Raw genomic sequence first — 15,737 nt, 5'->3', positions numbered from 1 at the left:
ATTAGGCCAGCGCATGAACGTAGCCGACAGCAAATTCAAGACCCTTGAAGACTTCACCCTCGAGGAGACCGAAAACATCCGCAAGGAGTTGGAGGGACGTCAGCGGGCCGAGTTCGAGATGAAGGAGGCCATCACTTCCTTGGAGTGCCGGCTCATGGAGGCATTAAACACAATTGAAACCATGAAGGCCGAAATGAGGACACTCAAGGAGGGCATGGAAGCTGGAGGATCGGCATCACCCGACCGTGATAGGGAGGCCAGGGTCGAGGCTCCCAAGCCACCTATGTTTAAAGGCATCCGCGATGCTCAAGAGGTGGAGAATTTCTTGTGGCACTTGGAGAATTACTTCAAGTGTAACCGGGTGAAGAGTGACGAGACCAAGATCAACACTGCCGTGTTGTATCTTTCAGAGATGGCCATGCTGTGGTGGAGGCGCAAAGAAGCCGAGATAGGGAAAAGGACGTGCACCATCAACACGTGGGAGCAATTCCGCGAAGAATTCAAGAAAGCCTTCTTCCCTAATAACGTCATATACAAGGTTAAACGCAAGTTCAGGGAGCTGAAGCAAACAGGAAGCATTCGAGCGTACGTGAAAGAGTTCACAACTCTAACGCTTCAGATTCCCAACCTCACGGACGAAGACATGTTGTTCCACTTCATGGACGGGTTGCAGAATTGGGCCAAGACGGAGTTGGAGCGGCGACAGGTCAAGACCATAGACGAAGCCATCACACAGGCCGAGTCTTTGACAGATTTCAAGCATGATCGGCATGACAAGGCAAAGGGCAAGGATGCAAGGAGCGGTCATGCCAAAGGTGGGGGAGACCGCGGCCGAGGCAAGGAGCAGCAGGCGCACCCCAAGCAGCACGACCCCCACAAGCCGGACAGCAGACGGTTCGGGCGCCAGAACTACACGGAGAAGAAGGCGCAGACCACCAAGGGAGATGGTTGCTACATATGCGGAGGACCACACGGCTATGCCAGGTGCCCGGAGATGAAGAACCTTGGTGCCATCCTAAGCGAGCGGAAGGAGAAGGACGCACAGGAGCAAAGGCAAGACGCGGGCACGACGCAGTTAGGCATGGTTGGACTATGCGGGGCGATAGCCAGGCAGACAGAGAAGCCAGGAGACTTCAGCACGCAGTATGTAGACATCTCCATTAATGGACGTACAGCTCGTGCCATGGTGGACACCGGGGCAGAAGCAAACATCATTACCAAGACGGCGGCAGAGAGGTTAGGGCTGAACTATGTTCCAAGCAACACCCGCCTCAAGACGGTCAATGCACCACCGACCCCCGTGTGCGGAATAGCCCAAGGAGTGAGCATCACGTTGGGAAGTTGGCAAGGTAAGACAAACTTTACCGTCGCTCCTTTGGATATCTTTGACATTATTCTTGGGCAGGAGTTCTTCCAGCGGTGCCACACGATGATTGACCCCCAACTCCAACGACTCATGGTCCTGGAGCGGGAAGGGTCATGCATGGTACCTCTAGTCAAGGTACTAAAGAAGGAAGGACACGCCCTCCTATCGGCCATACAGATTATGAAAGGCCTAAAGAAAGGGGAGCCGACGTTCCTGGCCACCATTGCCAGTTCGAGAGAAGACAATGGTGCCAAGGAATCCTTGACACCGATCGTAGAGAAGGTCCTTGAAGATAACAAGGACGTGATGCCAGCCGAGCTGCCAAAGACCCTACCTCCGAGGCGCGAGGTAGACCACAAGATAGAGCTGGAGATTGGAGCCAAGCCACCCGCACATGCCCCTTACCGCATGGCTCCCCCCGAGCTAGAGGAGCTCAGGAAGCAGTTGAAGGAGCTCCTGGAGGCCGGACACATCCGTCCATCTAAAACACCTTATGGCGCGCCGGTATTATTTCAGAAGAAAAAGGATGGATCCTTGCGCTTATGCATCGACTATCGGGCGCTTAATAAGGTAACAATTAAGAACAAATATCCTATCCCGCTTATTGCAGATTTATTTGATAGACTTGGACAGGCAAAGTACTTCACGAAGGTGAACCTCCGAAAAGGGTACTACCAAGTACGCATCGCAGAAGGGGACGAGCCGAAGACAGCGTGCGTGACCAGATATGGAGCATATGAGTGGTTGGTGATGCCTTTTGGCCTAACCAACGCACCCGCCACATTCTGCACGTTGATGAACAAGATCTTCCACCCCTACCTGGATCAGTTCGTGGTGGTATACTTGGACGACATAGTCATCTACAGCAACACCTTGGAGGAGCACGTAGAGCATCTAAGGAAAGTCTTTCAAGTCTTACGGGAGAACCAGTTATACATCAAGCGGGAGAAATGCGAGTTCGCCCAACATGAAGTACATTTCTTGGGGCATATCATCAGCCAGGGCGAACTAAGGATGGACGAGGCCAAAGTACGGGCAATCCAAGAGTGGGAGGTGCCCACTAAAGTGACTGAACTACGGTCGTTCCTTGGACTTGCGAATTATTATCGCAGGTTCATAAAGGGGTACTCTGCCAAAGCCACTCCGCTGACCGAGTTATTGAAGAAAAATAAGCCGAGGGTTAGGAGCGCGGAGTGCCAACAAGCCTTTGAAGGTCTCAAGGCCGCGATAACAGAAGAACCGGTCTTGACGCTGCCCGACGTTTCGAAGACCTTCGAAGTACACACAGATGCCTCAGACTTTGCCATTGGGGGAGTCTTAATGCAAGAAAGACACCCAATAGCATTCGAAATCCGCAAGCTGAACGAGACCGAACGGCGCTACACGGTGCAAGAGAAAGAAATGACGGCCATAGTGCATTGCCTGCGCACGTGGAGACATTACTTGTTAGGCTCCAAGTTCGTGGTCAAGACAGACAACGTGGCCTCCAGCTACTTCCAATCGCAGAAAAAGATCACACCAAAACAAGCTAGGTGGCAAGACTTTCTAGCCGAGTTCGACTACGTCTTGGAGTACAAACTAGGAAGAGGCAACGTTGTGGCCGACGCGCTAAGCAGAAAGGCCGAACTTGCTGCCATCACAACAGCCCATTGTGACATTCAGGATGCAATCAGGGATGGCATGCAACATGACCCCGAGGCTAAGAAGTTGATGGAGTTAGCCGCCCAAGGCAAGACCAGGCGCTTTTGGGTGGAGGACGGTCTCTTGCTCACGTCCGGTCGAAGGGTCTACGTGCCAAAGTTCGGGACTATCAGGCGGCGAATAATCAAAGAAAGCCACAACACACCGTGGGCCGGGCATCCAGGGCAGCGAAGAAAAAGGGCGTTGATCGAGGCTATCTATTTTTGGCCACGCATGCGGGAAGACATCGAGTGCTATGTGCAGACTTGTCTTGTGTGCCAGCAAGACAAAGTAGAACAAAGGCATCCAGGAGGACTATTGGAGCCACTACCCGTAGCAGAACGTCCATGGGAGAGCGTAACTATGGACTTCATCACTTCACTACCTAAGTCCGACGGGTATGAAACTATTATGGTCGTGGTGGACAGGTTCTCGAAGTATGCTACCTTTATACCCGCCACAGCCGGATGCACCGCAAAGGAGGCCGCTCGATTGTTCTTCAAAAACGTGGTGAAATATTGGGGGTTGCCGAGGCACATCATTAGCGACCGAGATCCCCGCTTTACTGGGAACTTTTGGAAGGAGCTGTTCGAGGTACTTGGCACTAAACTTCACTTCTCCACAAGTTTCCATCCGCAGACAGACGGCCAGACGAAACGTGTTAACGCCCTGCTGGAGTGCTACTTAAGGCACTATGTCAGTGCGCATCAAAAGGATTGGGCCAGACTCCTAGACATGGCGCAGTTTTCATATAATTTGAAAAGGAGTGAGTCCACCGGGCGCACGCCGTTCGAGTTGGCGACGGGCCAACAACCCCAAACTCCACATTCTTTACCAGCCGCTTTTGAAGGGAAGAGTTTGGAGCTTACCATCTTGCCAAAGGATGGGAAGAACAGCTTGACACTGCCAAGTCTTACTTGGACAAGGCAGCAAGCAAGATGAAGAAATTTGCCGACCGCAAACGACGTCCCACGGACTATAAGGAAGGCGACATGGTCTTGGTAAAGTTCAATCCAAGACAGTTCAAGGCACTAAGAAGCGTTCATCAAAACTTAGTGCGAAAATATGAGGGTCCGTTCAAGATCATAGCCAAGGTAGGCAAGATCTCATACAAGGTAGAGTTGCCTCCCCACTTCAAAATCCATCCGGTGTTCCATGCAAGCGTCCTCAAGCCTTACCACGAGGACAAGGAAGACACTAGTCGGAACCAACCCCGCCGGGCCCCCATTACTGTCACTGCCTCGCACGACCGGGAGATTGAAGCTATCATAGATTATCAAGCCAAATGGAAGCGAGGCCAACAAGCCAGCGCCATGTTCCTTGTACATTGGAAGGGACAATCCCCAGAGGAGGCACATGGGAGAAATATGAAGACTTGTGGCAGTTCAAAGACCAAATTCGGGAGTTTTTGCAACAATGCGCCGTGGTCGTCGCATCATCAGGTGGGGGAGCATGTGATGTCCCGCCACCAACATAGGCAACTTTTGCAGCGAAGAAGGCGTGGAGGTTTCTAGAATAGGCTAGAAAACCTTAGATATTTCAAGAGAACTTTAGAGAAATGTAGAATTCTCTAGATAGGGGTCAAAGTGTAAATATTTGAGGGACTTCCTATGTAAATATTAATTGCACTTTAGTCCTTGGAGAGTAGTATAAATAGAGGTGCCACCATTTGCAAAGGCACCAAGAAAGTTTGTAAGCAATCTTCCAAAGCTCAATACAAAGCCTTCTTCAAAAAAGCCTTCTTTGTTCTTTCCAAAACTTTCCTTAAACATTCTCTTAGCAATCCTAGCCCTAAAGGCTTCCTTGAGTTTACAAGATCTTGAAAGATTAGTGAGTAAACCGTCAAGGGCCACACGGAAACTTAGCCATCACTCTAAGTCCGTGACAGTTGGGTTACTTCACTCATGCACCAAGAATGTTTAATTCAGCCTATTTTCGTCCTAAAAAGGTTGAGAAATTGATGTTCTTAATAGTTGTTCGTGAATTGATTTCGTTCTTGAATATGAGTTGGGATTAAGGAGTTTCTTGATGATTAAGTGTTGTTTCCTTGAGTTGATTGGGTTAGATTTTGTGCATATGATTTGGGTACATGAATCTAAGGTGAATTTAGGAAAAAGAATCAGATTGAAACGATTTAGGATCAGAAAACGAGTTAACAAACTCGTCAAAGGCACCTGGGGAGGGCCAGGCGCGTTGCACCCCCATAGTGCTAGGAGGCTAAGGCGCCCTGCAGTGCGCCCAAAACAAGCCCCAGTGAGTTGGGGCCTGGCGTGGCATGCCAGGGACGCGCTCGGATCGACGTTTTTCACCAATTTTTCATCGTTTAGCCAATTTAAGTTATTCTAAAGTATCCTAACATTTTCCATTGATTCTAACTACTCTAAATGACTTCTAAACACCTAGAAATCATCCATAAACATGAATCATAACCTTTAATCCATAAATTCAAATTCAAGGAAAGTTAAGAGCCAAGTCTAGGAAGTTTTCAGAGACTTTTCAAGAAGTCTTATACAAATGCTTTTAACCTCGTTTTAAGACTTAAAGTTCAAGTTGAGTAAAGAGTAAAAAGTATAGATTGAAGTTCATTTCTTCAAAAAGTATATGGGGACTAAGTATTCCCAAAGAGATTTAAAATGTTTTTCACATTTAAATAAGAATGGAAACTGAGATTTCCAAAGAGCCTTCGGGCTAGTTTTTAGAAAAGAGTAATAGCTTTCTAAATTAAGCAAGAAGTGAAACTGAGATTTCCAAGATAGCCTTTGAGGTAAGTTCTTTAGTACTAATCTCAAATCACAGAAGAATTTTTTTTTTTTTAAAACATAAGAGCTAGTATATGGTGGGAGTAGTATTGAGCCCCGAATTGGGGGCGAGCATGAGTTCAGATAACTCACGCCTCCATAAAACCATGTAGCCATTATGGGTAGAAAAGAGTCATACTTTTTTAGATGAACCCTTTTCACAATAGACTAGTGGATCCACTTAGTAGTTCAGATCCTATACCTTTGGTCGGGTATAGAATGCGCTGGCAGCGTGAGGTAGATCGTTGTTTCATCACTATAGCTCTTATGTGATGGTTGTCGGTTAAAGAAACTCCCACAGAAGTTATTGTATTTTTATATACATCAATTTATTGTATTTTTACATACATTTCAGAGTAATGTTGTGTACTAGTATACACACAGAGTTGACATCATGTTTTAAACAACTTTTCTTTATATTGCACTTGTTTTAAATTGTTTTATATTGAAATGAGTTCAATTATGTTAAGAAGAGCCAAAGTAAGTGTTTCTTTCAGATTCCTTTTCAAGCCTATGTTGTCTTAGCATTCCAACTTGCATACTCGTATATTCAATGTAGTGATGCCAATTGTCCTGCATCGTCTTATGATGCAGACGCAGGTAACTAGGATCGACATTCCAGCGCACCGTTGATCCAGTGAGCAGTTCAGAGTCAGTCGCTGAGCCTCCTTGCATTCTGGAAGATCTACTTTCATTGCTTTCTAGTTAGTTCATTAGGATGTTGTGGGGTTTGTCCCAACATCCATCTCAGTTGTTTTAGAGGTTTCATAGATAGTCAGATGTTAGTCCTTTGAGTCTTTTCATTATCATTTCTTATTGTTAAGGCTTGGGTTGCCACTTTTGTCTAAGTTGAATGTTTAACCTTTAAACATTCTCAGATATTTTATTTTTCAGTTCAGTTAAGTATTATTGATCATTATAAGTATGAATATTGTCTTCCGCTGAGTTAAGTAAGTCAGGCCAAGGGTTCGCTTGGGGCCAGCAATGGTCTTTGAGTACCAATCCCACCCAGGATGTATGCTCGGGGAGTGACACTAGTCCTCTCATATATCTATAAATATACGCCAAATACTCTTATTCTATATTTATACACAGGTACTCATTCATAAAATCTATTTTTTGTTTTCTTTTTTGTTTACCTGAATATATATTACTAAAAAGGGGGTTAGGAGCACTAGGAATCCTGATCCCGGAATCAAAAAAAGGCATTTTAAATAGAAGATTAGTAGAACTATTTAAGCAAGCAAATGAATTGTTGATTTTATGTGATATCAAAATTGGTTTAATTGTGTTTGCTCCAAGAGAAAACAATGCATTTGTTTGGCCATCTCTAGTGCATGCTAATGATAGAGTAAACAACTATTTAACTAGCATCAAGAATTCAAACCTACAGAAGTTGGTCATGCGCATCGACGAACTCGAGAAAATAGTGCATGCTCAGGAAAAACATATTTATGAAATAGAGCAAAAGGTTGAGTAGAAGAAAATGGAGAAACTCTTCAACAAACTTGTTGAGGCAAGAAAATGATTCAATGAAGCTATTTCCTATTTAGAGGACCCAACTTGATGAAAGAAAAAAACAACTAAGTGAAAATTTTGTATATGAAATTGATCCTATTGACAACAATGATGGAGAAGAGAATGATGGACAATCTTAGGTTATTCATTGAACTTGTAATAGTTTTTTTATTTTTATATTATTATTTGGTCTTCTTGTCTTTAGTAGCATTTTCTGGTTTGAATATGTTTGTCGTTGTTTATCTATTTATGTTATTGTTGCTATTTTATTGATATATGTAGGATATTTTATTTAAGTCTTGTCAACTTTATTATATGTATCGTTTTACTTTTTTATAAAAACTATACTTATATGCGATCAATCAAGAGTAAAAGTGATCATGAGGTCTCATATTCAAGTATTAACTGAGAAAACACAGTATAATTTCTTCTTGTATGTAACATGTCGTAAATTGAAATAACTAAGAAGAAGCTAATATTTGAAAATAGTCATTTTTGGAAAGAATGAAAATCTGCAAATTTTGTTAAGTTAGGAAAAAAAGTGATTTTTTGTTCAACTTCAAACGGTCATAACTTCTAGCTCAGGATGAATTAGAGGTACTTCCAGATATGGTAGGAAAGCTCTTGGAATGATCTTTTCAACTCCGCTGAGTTTGCGCGATTCCGAGTTAGTATGAGTGAGTTATGCCCTTTGAAATTTGGGTTGTTGGAATAGATCTTCTTCCAGATACTCGTCCTATATCTATTCCGCCATATAAAATGGCACCAGCAGAGTTGAAAGAGCTTAAAGAGAAATTAAAGGATCTATTAGCTAAGGGTTTTATTCGACCAAGTGTTTCATCTTGGGGCACTCCAGTCTTGTTTGTGAGAAATAAAGATGGTTCCCTTAGGATGTGTATAGATTACCGTCAATTGAAGAAGGTTACCATCAAGAACAAGTATTCTCTTCCGAGAATTGATGATCTTTTCGATCATCTTCAGGGTGCTTCTTGTTTTTTGAAAATAGACCTCAGATTAGGCTACCATTAGTTGAAAGTAAGGAAATGTGATATTCCAAAGACAGCATTCATGACCCGTTATGGTCATTATAAGTTTCTGGTCATGTCCTTTGGTTTGACCAATGCGCCTGCAGGATTCATGCACCTTATGAAGAGGGTATTCAAACCTTATTAAGATATGTTTGTTATTGTATTCATTGATGACATACTAATCTATTCAAGGAATGAAGAAGATCATGCTAGTCATCTCAGAATAGTTCTTCAGAATTTGAAAGATAAGGAGTTATATGCTAAATTCTCTAAGTGTGAATTTTGGCTTGAGTCTGTGGCATTCTTAGGCCATGGTTATGTCTGGAGAAGGAATTAAAGTTGATACTCAGAAAATTGAGGTAGTGCAGAATTTGCGTAGACCCACATCTCCAACTGATATTAGGAGTTTCTTGAGTTTGGCTGGCTATTATAGAAGGTTTGTAGAGGGGTTCTCGTCTATCTCATCCCTTTTTGACCAAGTTGACTCAGAAGACGGTTAAATTTCAATGATCTGAAGCTTGTGAGAAAAGCTTTCAGGAATTGAAAAAGAGGTTGACTATTGCCCCAGTTTTGACCTTACTAGAAGGTACTCAAGGTTTTGTGGTGTATTGTGATGCATCTAGAGTTGGTTTGGGTTGTGTGTTAATGTAGAATGACAAAGTTATACCTTATGCCTCCAGACAGTTGAAAGTTCATGAGAAGAACTATCCAACCCATGACTTAGAGTTGGCTGCCGCAGTATTTGCCTTAAAATATGGTGTCATTATCTTTATGGTGTTCAGGTGGATGTGTTCACTGATCACAAGATTCTTCAGTGTGCGTTTAGTCAGAAAGATCTTAATCTGAGACAATGGAGGTGGTTAGAATTACTCAAGGATTATGACATGGGTATTTTTTATCACTCAGGTAAGGCTAATGTTGTTGTTGATGCCTTGAGCAGGTTATCTATGGGAGTACATCCCATTTTGAGGAAGATAAGAAAGAGTTAGCAAAAGAGGTGCATAGACTTGCACGACTAGGAGTTCGACTAATAGATTCCACAGAAGGAGGAGTAGTGGTGAAAAATGGGGCTAAATCATCATTAGTGTCAAAAGTAAAAGAGAAGCAAGACCAAGATCCTTTGTTGCTTGAATTAAAGGCAAAGGCTCATAATAAAAAAGTATTGGCTTTTGGAACAAGGGGGAGATAGTGTTTGAGGTATCAAGGTAGATTGTGTGATTGATTTCAAGGGTAATTAGGATGATCACCTATCTCTCATTGAGTTTGCTTACAATAATATTTACCATTCTAGCATCCAAATGGCTCCTTATGAAGCTCTTTATGGGAGAATATGCAGATCTCCTATTGGATGGTTTGAAGTTGGTGAATCAAGGTTGATAGAACCAGATTTGGTTCATCAAGCTATGGAGAAGGTGAAAATGATTCAAGAGAGGTTGAAAACAGCGTCGAGTCGTCAGAAATCCTACACTGATGTTAGGAGAAGGGAGTTAGAGTTTGAAGTAGATGATTGGGTATATCTTAAAGTTTCACCCATGTAAGGTGTTATGAGATTTGGTAAAAAGGGGAAGCTTAGTCTCCGGTATATTGGACCTTATCAAATATCTAAGAGGATTGGCAATGTAGCTTATAAGTTGGAGCAACCACAAGAGTTAGCCACGGTTCATCCAGTATTTCATGTCTCCATGTTGAAGAAGTGCATGGGCGATCTTTCATTGATCATACCAACTGAAGATATTGGAATCAAGGATAGCTTATCTTATGAGGAGATTCCTGTTCAGATTCTAGATCGCCAAGTTCACAAGTTGAGAACAAAAGAGGTAGCATCAGTCAAAGTCCTTTAGAGGAACCAATTTGTTGAGGAAGCTACTTGGGAAGCTAAGGAGGATATGAAGAAGAGATATTTACATCTCTTCGAATCCGGAGAAGTTCCAAATTAAGGTACTAATCCTTTCTTGGTATTTATTTATAAGTTGGCATGTTGTTTTGCATTTGCTTATGGGTGATTGAACTTAACGTTGCATGTTACACCCTTAGCCTAGTAAGAGTAATCTCATTCGAGGATGAATGTTCCCAAGGGGGAGATATTGTAACATCTCGCAAATTGAAATAACTAGGAAGAAGCTAATATTTGAAAATAGTCATTTTTGGAAAGAATAAAAATCTGGAAATTTTGTTAAGTTAGGAAAAAAAGTAATTTTTTGGTCAACTTCAAACGGCCATAACTTCTAGCTCAGGATGAGTTAGAGGTACTTCCAGATATTGTAGGAAATCTCTTGGAATGATCTTTCCAACTCCGCTGAGTTTGCACGATTCTGAGTTCGTATGATTGAGTTACGCCCTTTGGAAGTTGGGCTGTTGGAATAAGGAAAGTCCAATCCGGATTTTGAAAGGGTAGTTTGGTCTTTTCCTTGATCAATTATTTTATTTCGTTTTTGGTAATTAAGTTAGGGCCTAATCATAATTAGATCAGTTTATGCTTTTACCAAAATACGCTAGGGCTTGGAGAAAAGAGAAAAAAAGAGGAGAAAGGAGAAGATAAGCAAGATTCGTCAAGATCGTCAAGTTTAGCATGTGGATTTTGTCGGGGGTGATCCCTACAAGGTATGTGAGATCACATAGCATTGGGTTAGTTCACCCACGCGCCAAGCATGTTTAATTCAGCGTATTTTCGTCTTAAAAAGATTGAGAATTTGATGTTCTTGATAGTTGTTCTTGAATTGATTTCATTCTTGAATATGAGTTGGGATTAAGGAGTTTCTTGAGGTTAAACCGTTTTTTCCTTGAGTTGTTTGGGTTAGATTTTGTGTATATGATTTAGGTACATTAATCTAAATTGAATTTGAGAAAAAGAATCAGATTAAATCGATTTAAGATCAGAAAACGAGGTCAAAAGTTCGTCAGACATTTACCCATAGGGAAGCTGGCGCGACGCACCCCGTATCTCCCGAGGAGCTGGCGCGGCGTGCCAGCAGTGCGCCAGATTAGAGCCCCAAAAAGTTGGGGATGGTGCGGCGCGCCAGGGACGCGCCCAGATCGACGTTTTTCACCATTTTTTGTCATTTAGCCTATTTAAGTCCTTCTAAAGTGTACTAACACTTTCCATTGATTCTAACTACTCTAAATGACTTCTAAACATCTAGAAATCATCCAGAAACATGAATCATTACCTTGAATTCATAAATTCAAATTCAAGGAAAGTCAAGAGCCAAGTCTAGGAAGTTCTTAGAGTCTTTTCAAGAAGTCTTTTGCAAATGCTTTTAACTTTGTTTTAAGACTTAAAGTTCAAGTTGAGTAAAGAGTAAAGATTGAAGTTGATTTCTTCAAAAGTATTAGGGGACTATGTATTCCCAAAGGGTTATAAATGTTTTCACATTTAAACAAGAAAGGAAACCTTGATTTCCAAAGAGCCTTTGGGCTAGTTTTCAGAAAAGAGTAATCGCTCTCTAAATGAAACAAGAGAGGAAACTTTGATTTCCAAGATAGCCTTTGAGCTAAGTTTTGAGCAATTATCTCAAACCGCGGCAGGAAGTTATATTTTTTAAAACATAAAGAGCTAGTATCATATTTTGGGAGTAGTATTGAGCACCGATATGGGAAAGCGTTCAGAGAACCCACAACCCCCATAAACCATGTAGCCATTATGGGTAGAAAAGGGTTATACTTTTTAGATGAACCCTTAGTGCTTTTTAGCATAGACTAGTGGATCCACTTAGTAGTTCAGGTCCTATACCCTTGGCAAGGTATAGGATGCCTTAGCAGCATGAGGTAACACGATGTATCATCACTATAGCTCTTAAGTGATGGTTGTTGGTTAGAGAACCTCCCACAGAAGTTATTTGTATTCTTATATACACAGTTATTTGTATTTTTACATACATTTCAGAGTTTTAGTGTATCTTTGCATACACCCAGAGTTGACATCATGTTTTAAATAGCTTTTCTTTATATTGCACTTGTTTTAAAATTGCTTTATATTGAAATGAGTTTAGTTATGTTGAGTTGAGTTGAGCCAGGTAAGTTCTTCAGTTTCTTTTCAAGCTTAAGTTGTGTTTAGCATTTCAACTCGCATACTCGTACATTCAATATACTGATGCCAGTTGGCCTGAATCTTATTATGATGCAAACACAACTAAATAGGATCAGCATCCAGCACATGATCGTTGATCCAGTGAGCAGTTCAGAGTTTGTTGGTGAGTCTCTTTGCATTCCAGAGGACTCCTTGTATTTCGCTTTCAATATGTCATTGTTAGGATGATTAGGGGTCTTTTCCCAACATCCCTCTTGGTTTTAAAGGCTTCATAGACAGTTAGTGGTTCGGTTGTCTTTATATTTCATTTCATATCTTAAGACTTGAGTTGCCATTATGGCCAAGTTGAATGTTAACCTTTAAAACATTCTAAGTTATTTTACCAAGCTATTTGAGTAAGTTCATTTGATCATTGTAATAATGTTTAGAGTTTTCCGCTGAGTTAGTAAGTCAGGCCAAGGGTTCGCTTGAGGCCAGCAATGGTCTTCGAGTGTCAGTCCCGCCCAGGGCGTAGGCTCGGGGCGTGACATTGTATGTCCAAACTGTGGTAAACAGAGGATACATACCAGTTTAAGTATATGCACTAATGGCCCTGATTGTTTTGCATCAAATTATAATTACCGATATTTTTTCAGGCAATTCACTGCCTCTTTTCTTTCTCTTTGCACTCCAAAAAGGAAATACTTCAATAGTACAATAAAACTTGTCCGATTTAACCAAATACAAACTTGCATTTTGTTGCTTGTAAAACACAGATCCATTAGAACCCTCCTTTACAATAACATCATTATTGTAGAAGTCAATTGGACTTGGATAATTCGTCACCCTTTTGTTTACTTTTCTCAAGACACTCATTTGCTAATATTATCTTATGTGATTTACCAACATTTCATTTTTTCGGAAAAAATCTTTGAGATGATTTTTATAGGCAAGAACATAGCGCCAAGTCGTTTGACTTGAAATAGAATATTTTTTCTTCTAATTTTCAATTAACAATTGCAACTCAATTGGATTAGGATTTGAGGTAGTCTAGGTTAGAGCATGTTACATAATATTATGGAAGTAATCATTCCAGACAAAAATAAATATATATATCTATGCTTGATGAAACCTTTGAGTATAAATTAATACAAGTCTTGAAATTCTTTTACCTATAAAATATTAAAATTAAAACTCTTACGGCTGACAAAAAAATTGAAAATAACATAATCTTATAAGGAAACATACAATAGAAAAAAGGCCTATTTTTCTAAATAGTTCAACTCCATCCACTAACATCAAGATTTTGTTTGCATCATCAAGTTAAAAGTGACATATTTTTTTTCAAGCAATTCACTACCTCTTTTTTTTTTTTCTCTTTTACGGTCCAATATCTAATTAATTGGCTCTACATCCGAACAAAAAGGAAATACTTCAATAGGACAATATAACTTATCTGATTTAACCAAATGCAAACTTGCATTTTGTTGCTTGTAAAACACAAATCCATTAGAACCCTCCATCACAATAACATCATTATTGTAGAAGTCTATTGGACTTGGATAATTCGTCACCCTTTTGATATTTTCAGTCTCAACTTCTTGTTCCTTCCTCCAAACATGATTTATAGTATTCTCAATGCACCAAAGCTCTAGGGTTTCACTTGGAGACAAACAAATAAATCCCAACTTGCCTTCATACGAAATTAGTTTTTTGTTTTTATAATTTTTATTTTGGGACACTTGTTCAGGAAGATAAAATCTTGGATACACCTCTTCTCCATCGTAGTTTAGGACTAATACTTGATCATCAGTTGTGAGAAGATAAAGTAAACCACTTGCATTGATAGGTTGATGATGATATTTCAAAGACACATCTTCAGAAAGTGAGATTATATTTCCTTGTCTCCATGCATTAGTCTTGGAGTCGAAGATTTCACAAAAATAATTGCCAAATCCCAAATTCCTATATTTAAACAAACATTCGAATGAAGAATAACTACTACAAAGTAAATAAAATTAATGTGTAAATAATCTTACATACCTAGAACGCGTTGGTGAGTCTTTTGACAAACGAAGAATCTTGAAACGTAAGGGATCTGATTTAACTACAACTAATGCAACTTGAACGGTCCAATACCTCAGTTTTGGATTAGGCAACACTTTCCATTCTTGAGTACTAGGTTTGCAAATGTAGTACCTATAATTATTGTTCCTTGTTGGTCTCATGCAACACAAAATCCCTTGCCTTGAAGATGCCTCAATTTTCATGTTGCTATCGTAACAGTTGAAAAATCTATCTTTCGTTTTCAAGGTTTGAACAGGTAGATGTGAAAATGATTTTTTTCGTGAACATCCATCCATTGAAACAAACTCCGAAATGTACTTGGAGTTTTTTAGACCTTGAAAGAAGTAACCTGAAATATCATATGACAAAGGTAGTTCAGCGTTCAATTCTATGTTCAGTGACAAAATTTACAATTTTTTTAAAAAAATAACCTGAAATATTGTTGGTTCTACGACAATAACTTTGCATGAAGCTTGATTCATAAGTCATTACATTCCATGTTTTGCTTACTACTCTGCATGCATCTAGTGTTTCTAAGCATGTTCGAGTTAATATCTCGAAAGCTAAATCATGTGGAAGATCTGAAGAAGCCATTTAAAACAAGCAAATTTGATTTGATGTTTATTATATGTACTTGTACGGTAGATTTCTAAGCAGATGAGTATCTATAGAAAGAAAAGAAAAGATTTTTTGGCTAATGTAAGGAAAAATGAGTGAGTGAATCTTGAACTCACAATGTTATACTTTTAAAGTGTAAGAAAACATACACCTAAATTTATAATATGATTAGTACGTCGAACATACATCATGTCATTAATTTACTTCTATGATTTTAACAAATTAAGCTTTTTTGGTTATACTTATAAAGTAATGAATATAATATTTTTCTTCTAATTTGTTGTGGAATTAATAGTTTTTCCTATCTAGCCTCCGAAGATAGAAATAGAAACTAGCAAACATCCGTCCCTAAATATAATTCTAGATCAAGTTTTTTTCAGAATGTATCTAGTCTACATATTTGTCTCTCTTAATTAATATATCGCTTTTATAAGAAAAAAATTGATGTGTTGAAGAATTAAATAAGTGAAAGTCTTAATGTTTTTTAATTAAAATAAAGTATGTACTATTTTAGGAGTCAAACATATTTTTTGTTCAAACATTTAATTCACCTTACGTGCTTTTAATTATGAATTTTCAACTTTTGGTATGTATACGAATTTATATATTAGCAAATATATTAATTAGCTTTCCCATTTCATCTTATCACATGAGGA

The 15,737-nt window shown here is 40.0% G+C and overlaps 1 protein-coding gene across 1 annotated transcript; it reads left to right on the top strand.

The window, feature by feature from the left end:
• Positions 1-3,984: 3,984 nt before the first annotated feature.
• LOC125861617 (uncharacterized) lies at positions 3,985-4,560 on the top strand. Its single transcript, XM_049541474.1, has one exon. It carries the CDS (start codon positions 3,985-3,987, stop codon positions 4,558-4,560), a length of 576 nt encoding a protein of 191 aa, XP_049397431.1.
• Positions 4,561-15,737: the final 11,177 nt, after the last annotated feature.

The sequence above is a fragment of the Solanum stenotomum genome, chromosome 4 (assembly GCF_019186545.1).
Source record: "Solanum stenotomum isolate F172 chromosome 4, ASM1918654v1, whole genome shotgun sequence".
In the NCBI taxonomy this organism is placed as follows: domain Eukaryota; kingdom Viridiplantae; phylum Streptophyta; class Magnoliopsida; order Solanales; family Solanaceae; genus Solanum; species Solanum stenotomum.
This window is presented reverse-complemented; position numbering and strand designations above follow the sequence as displayed.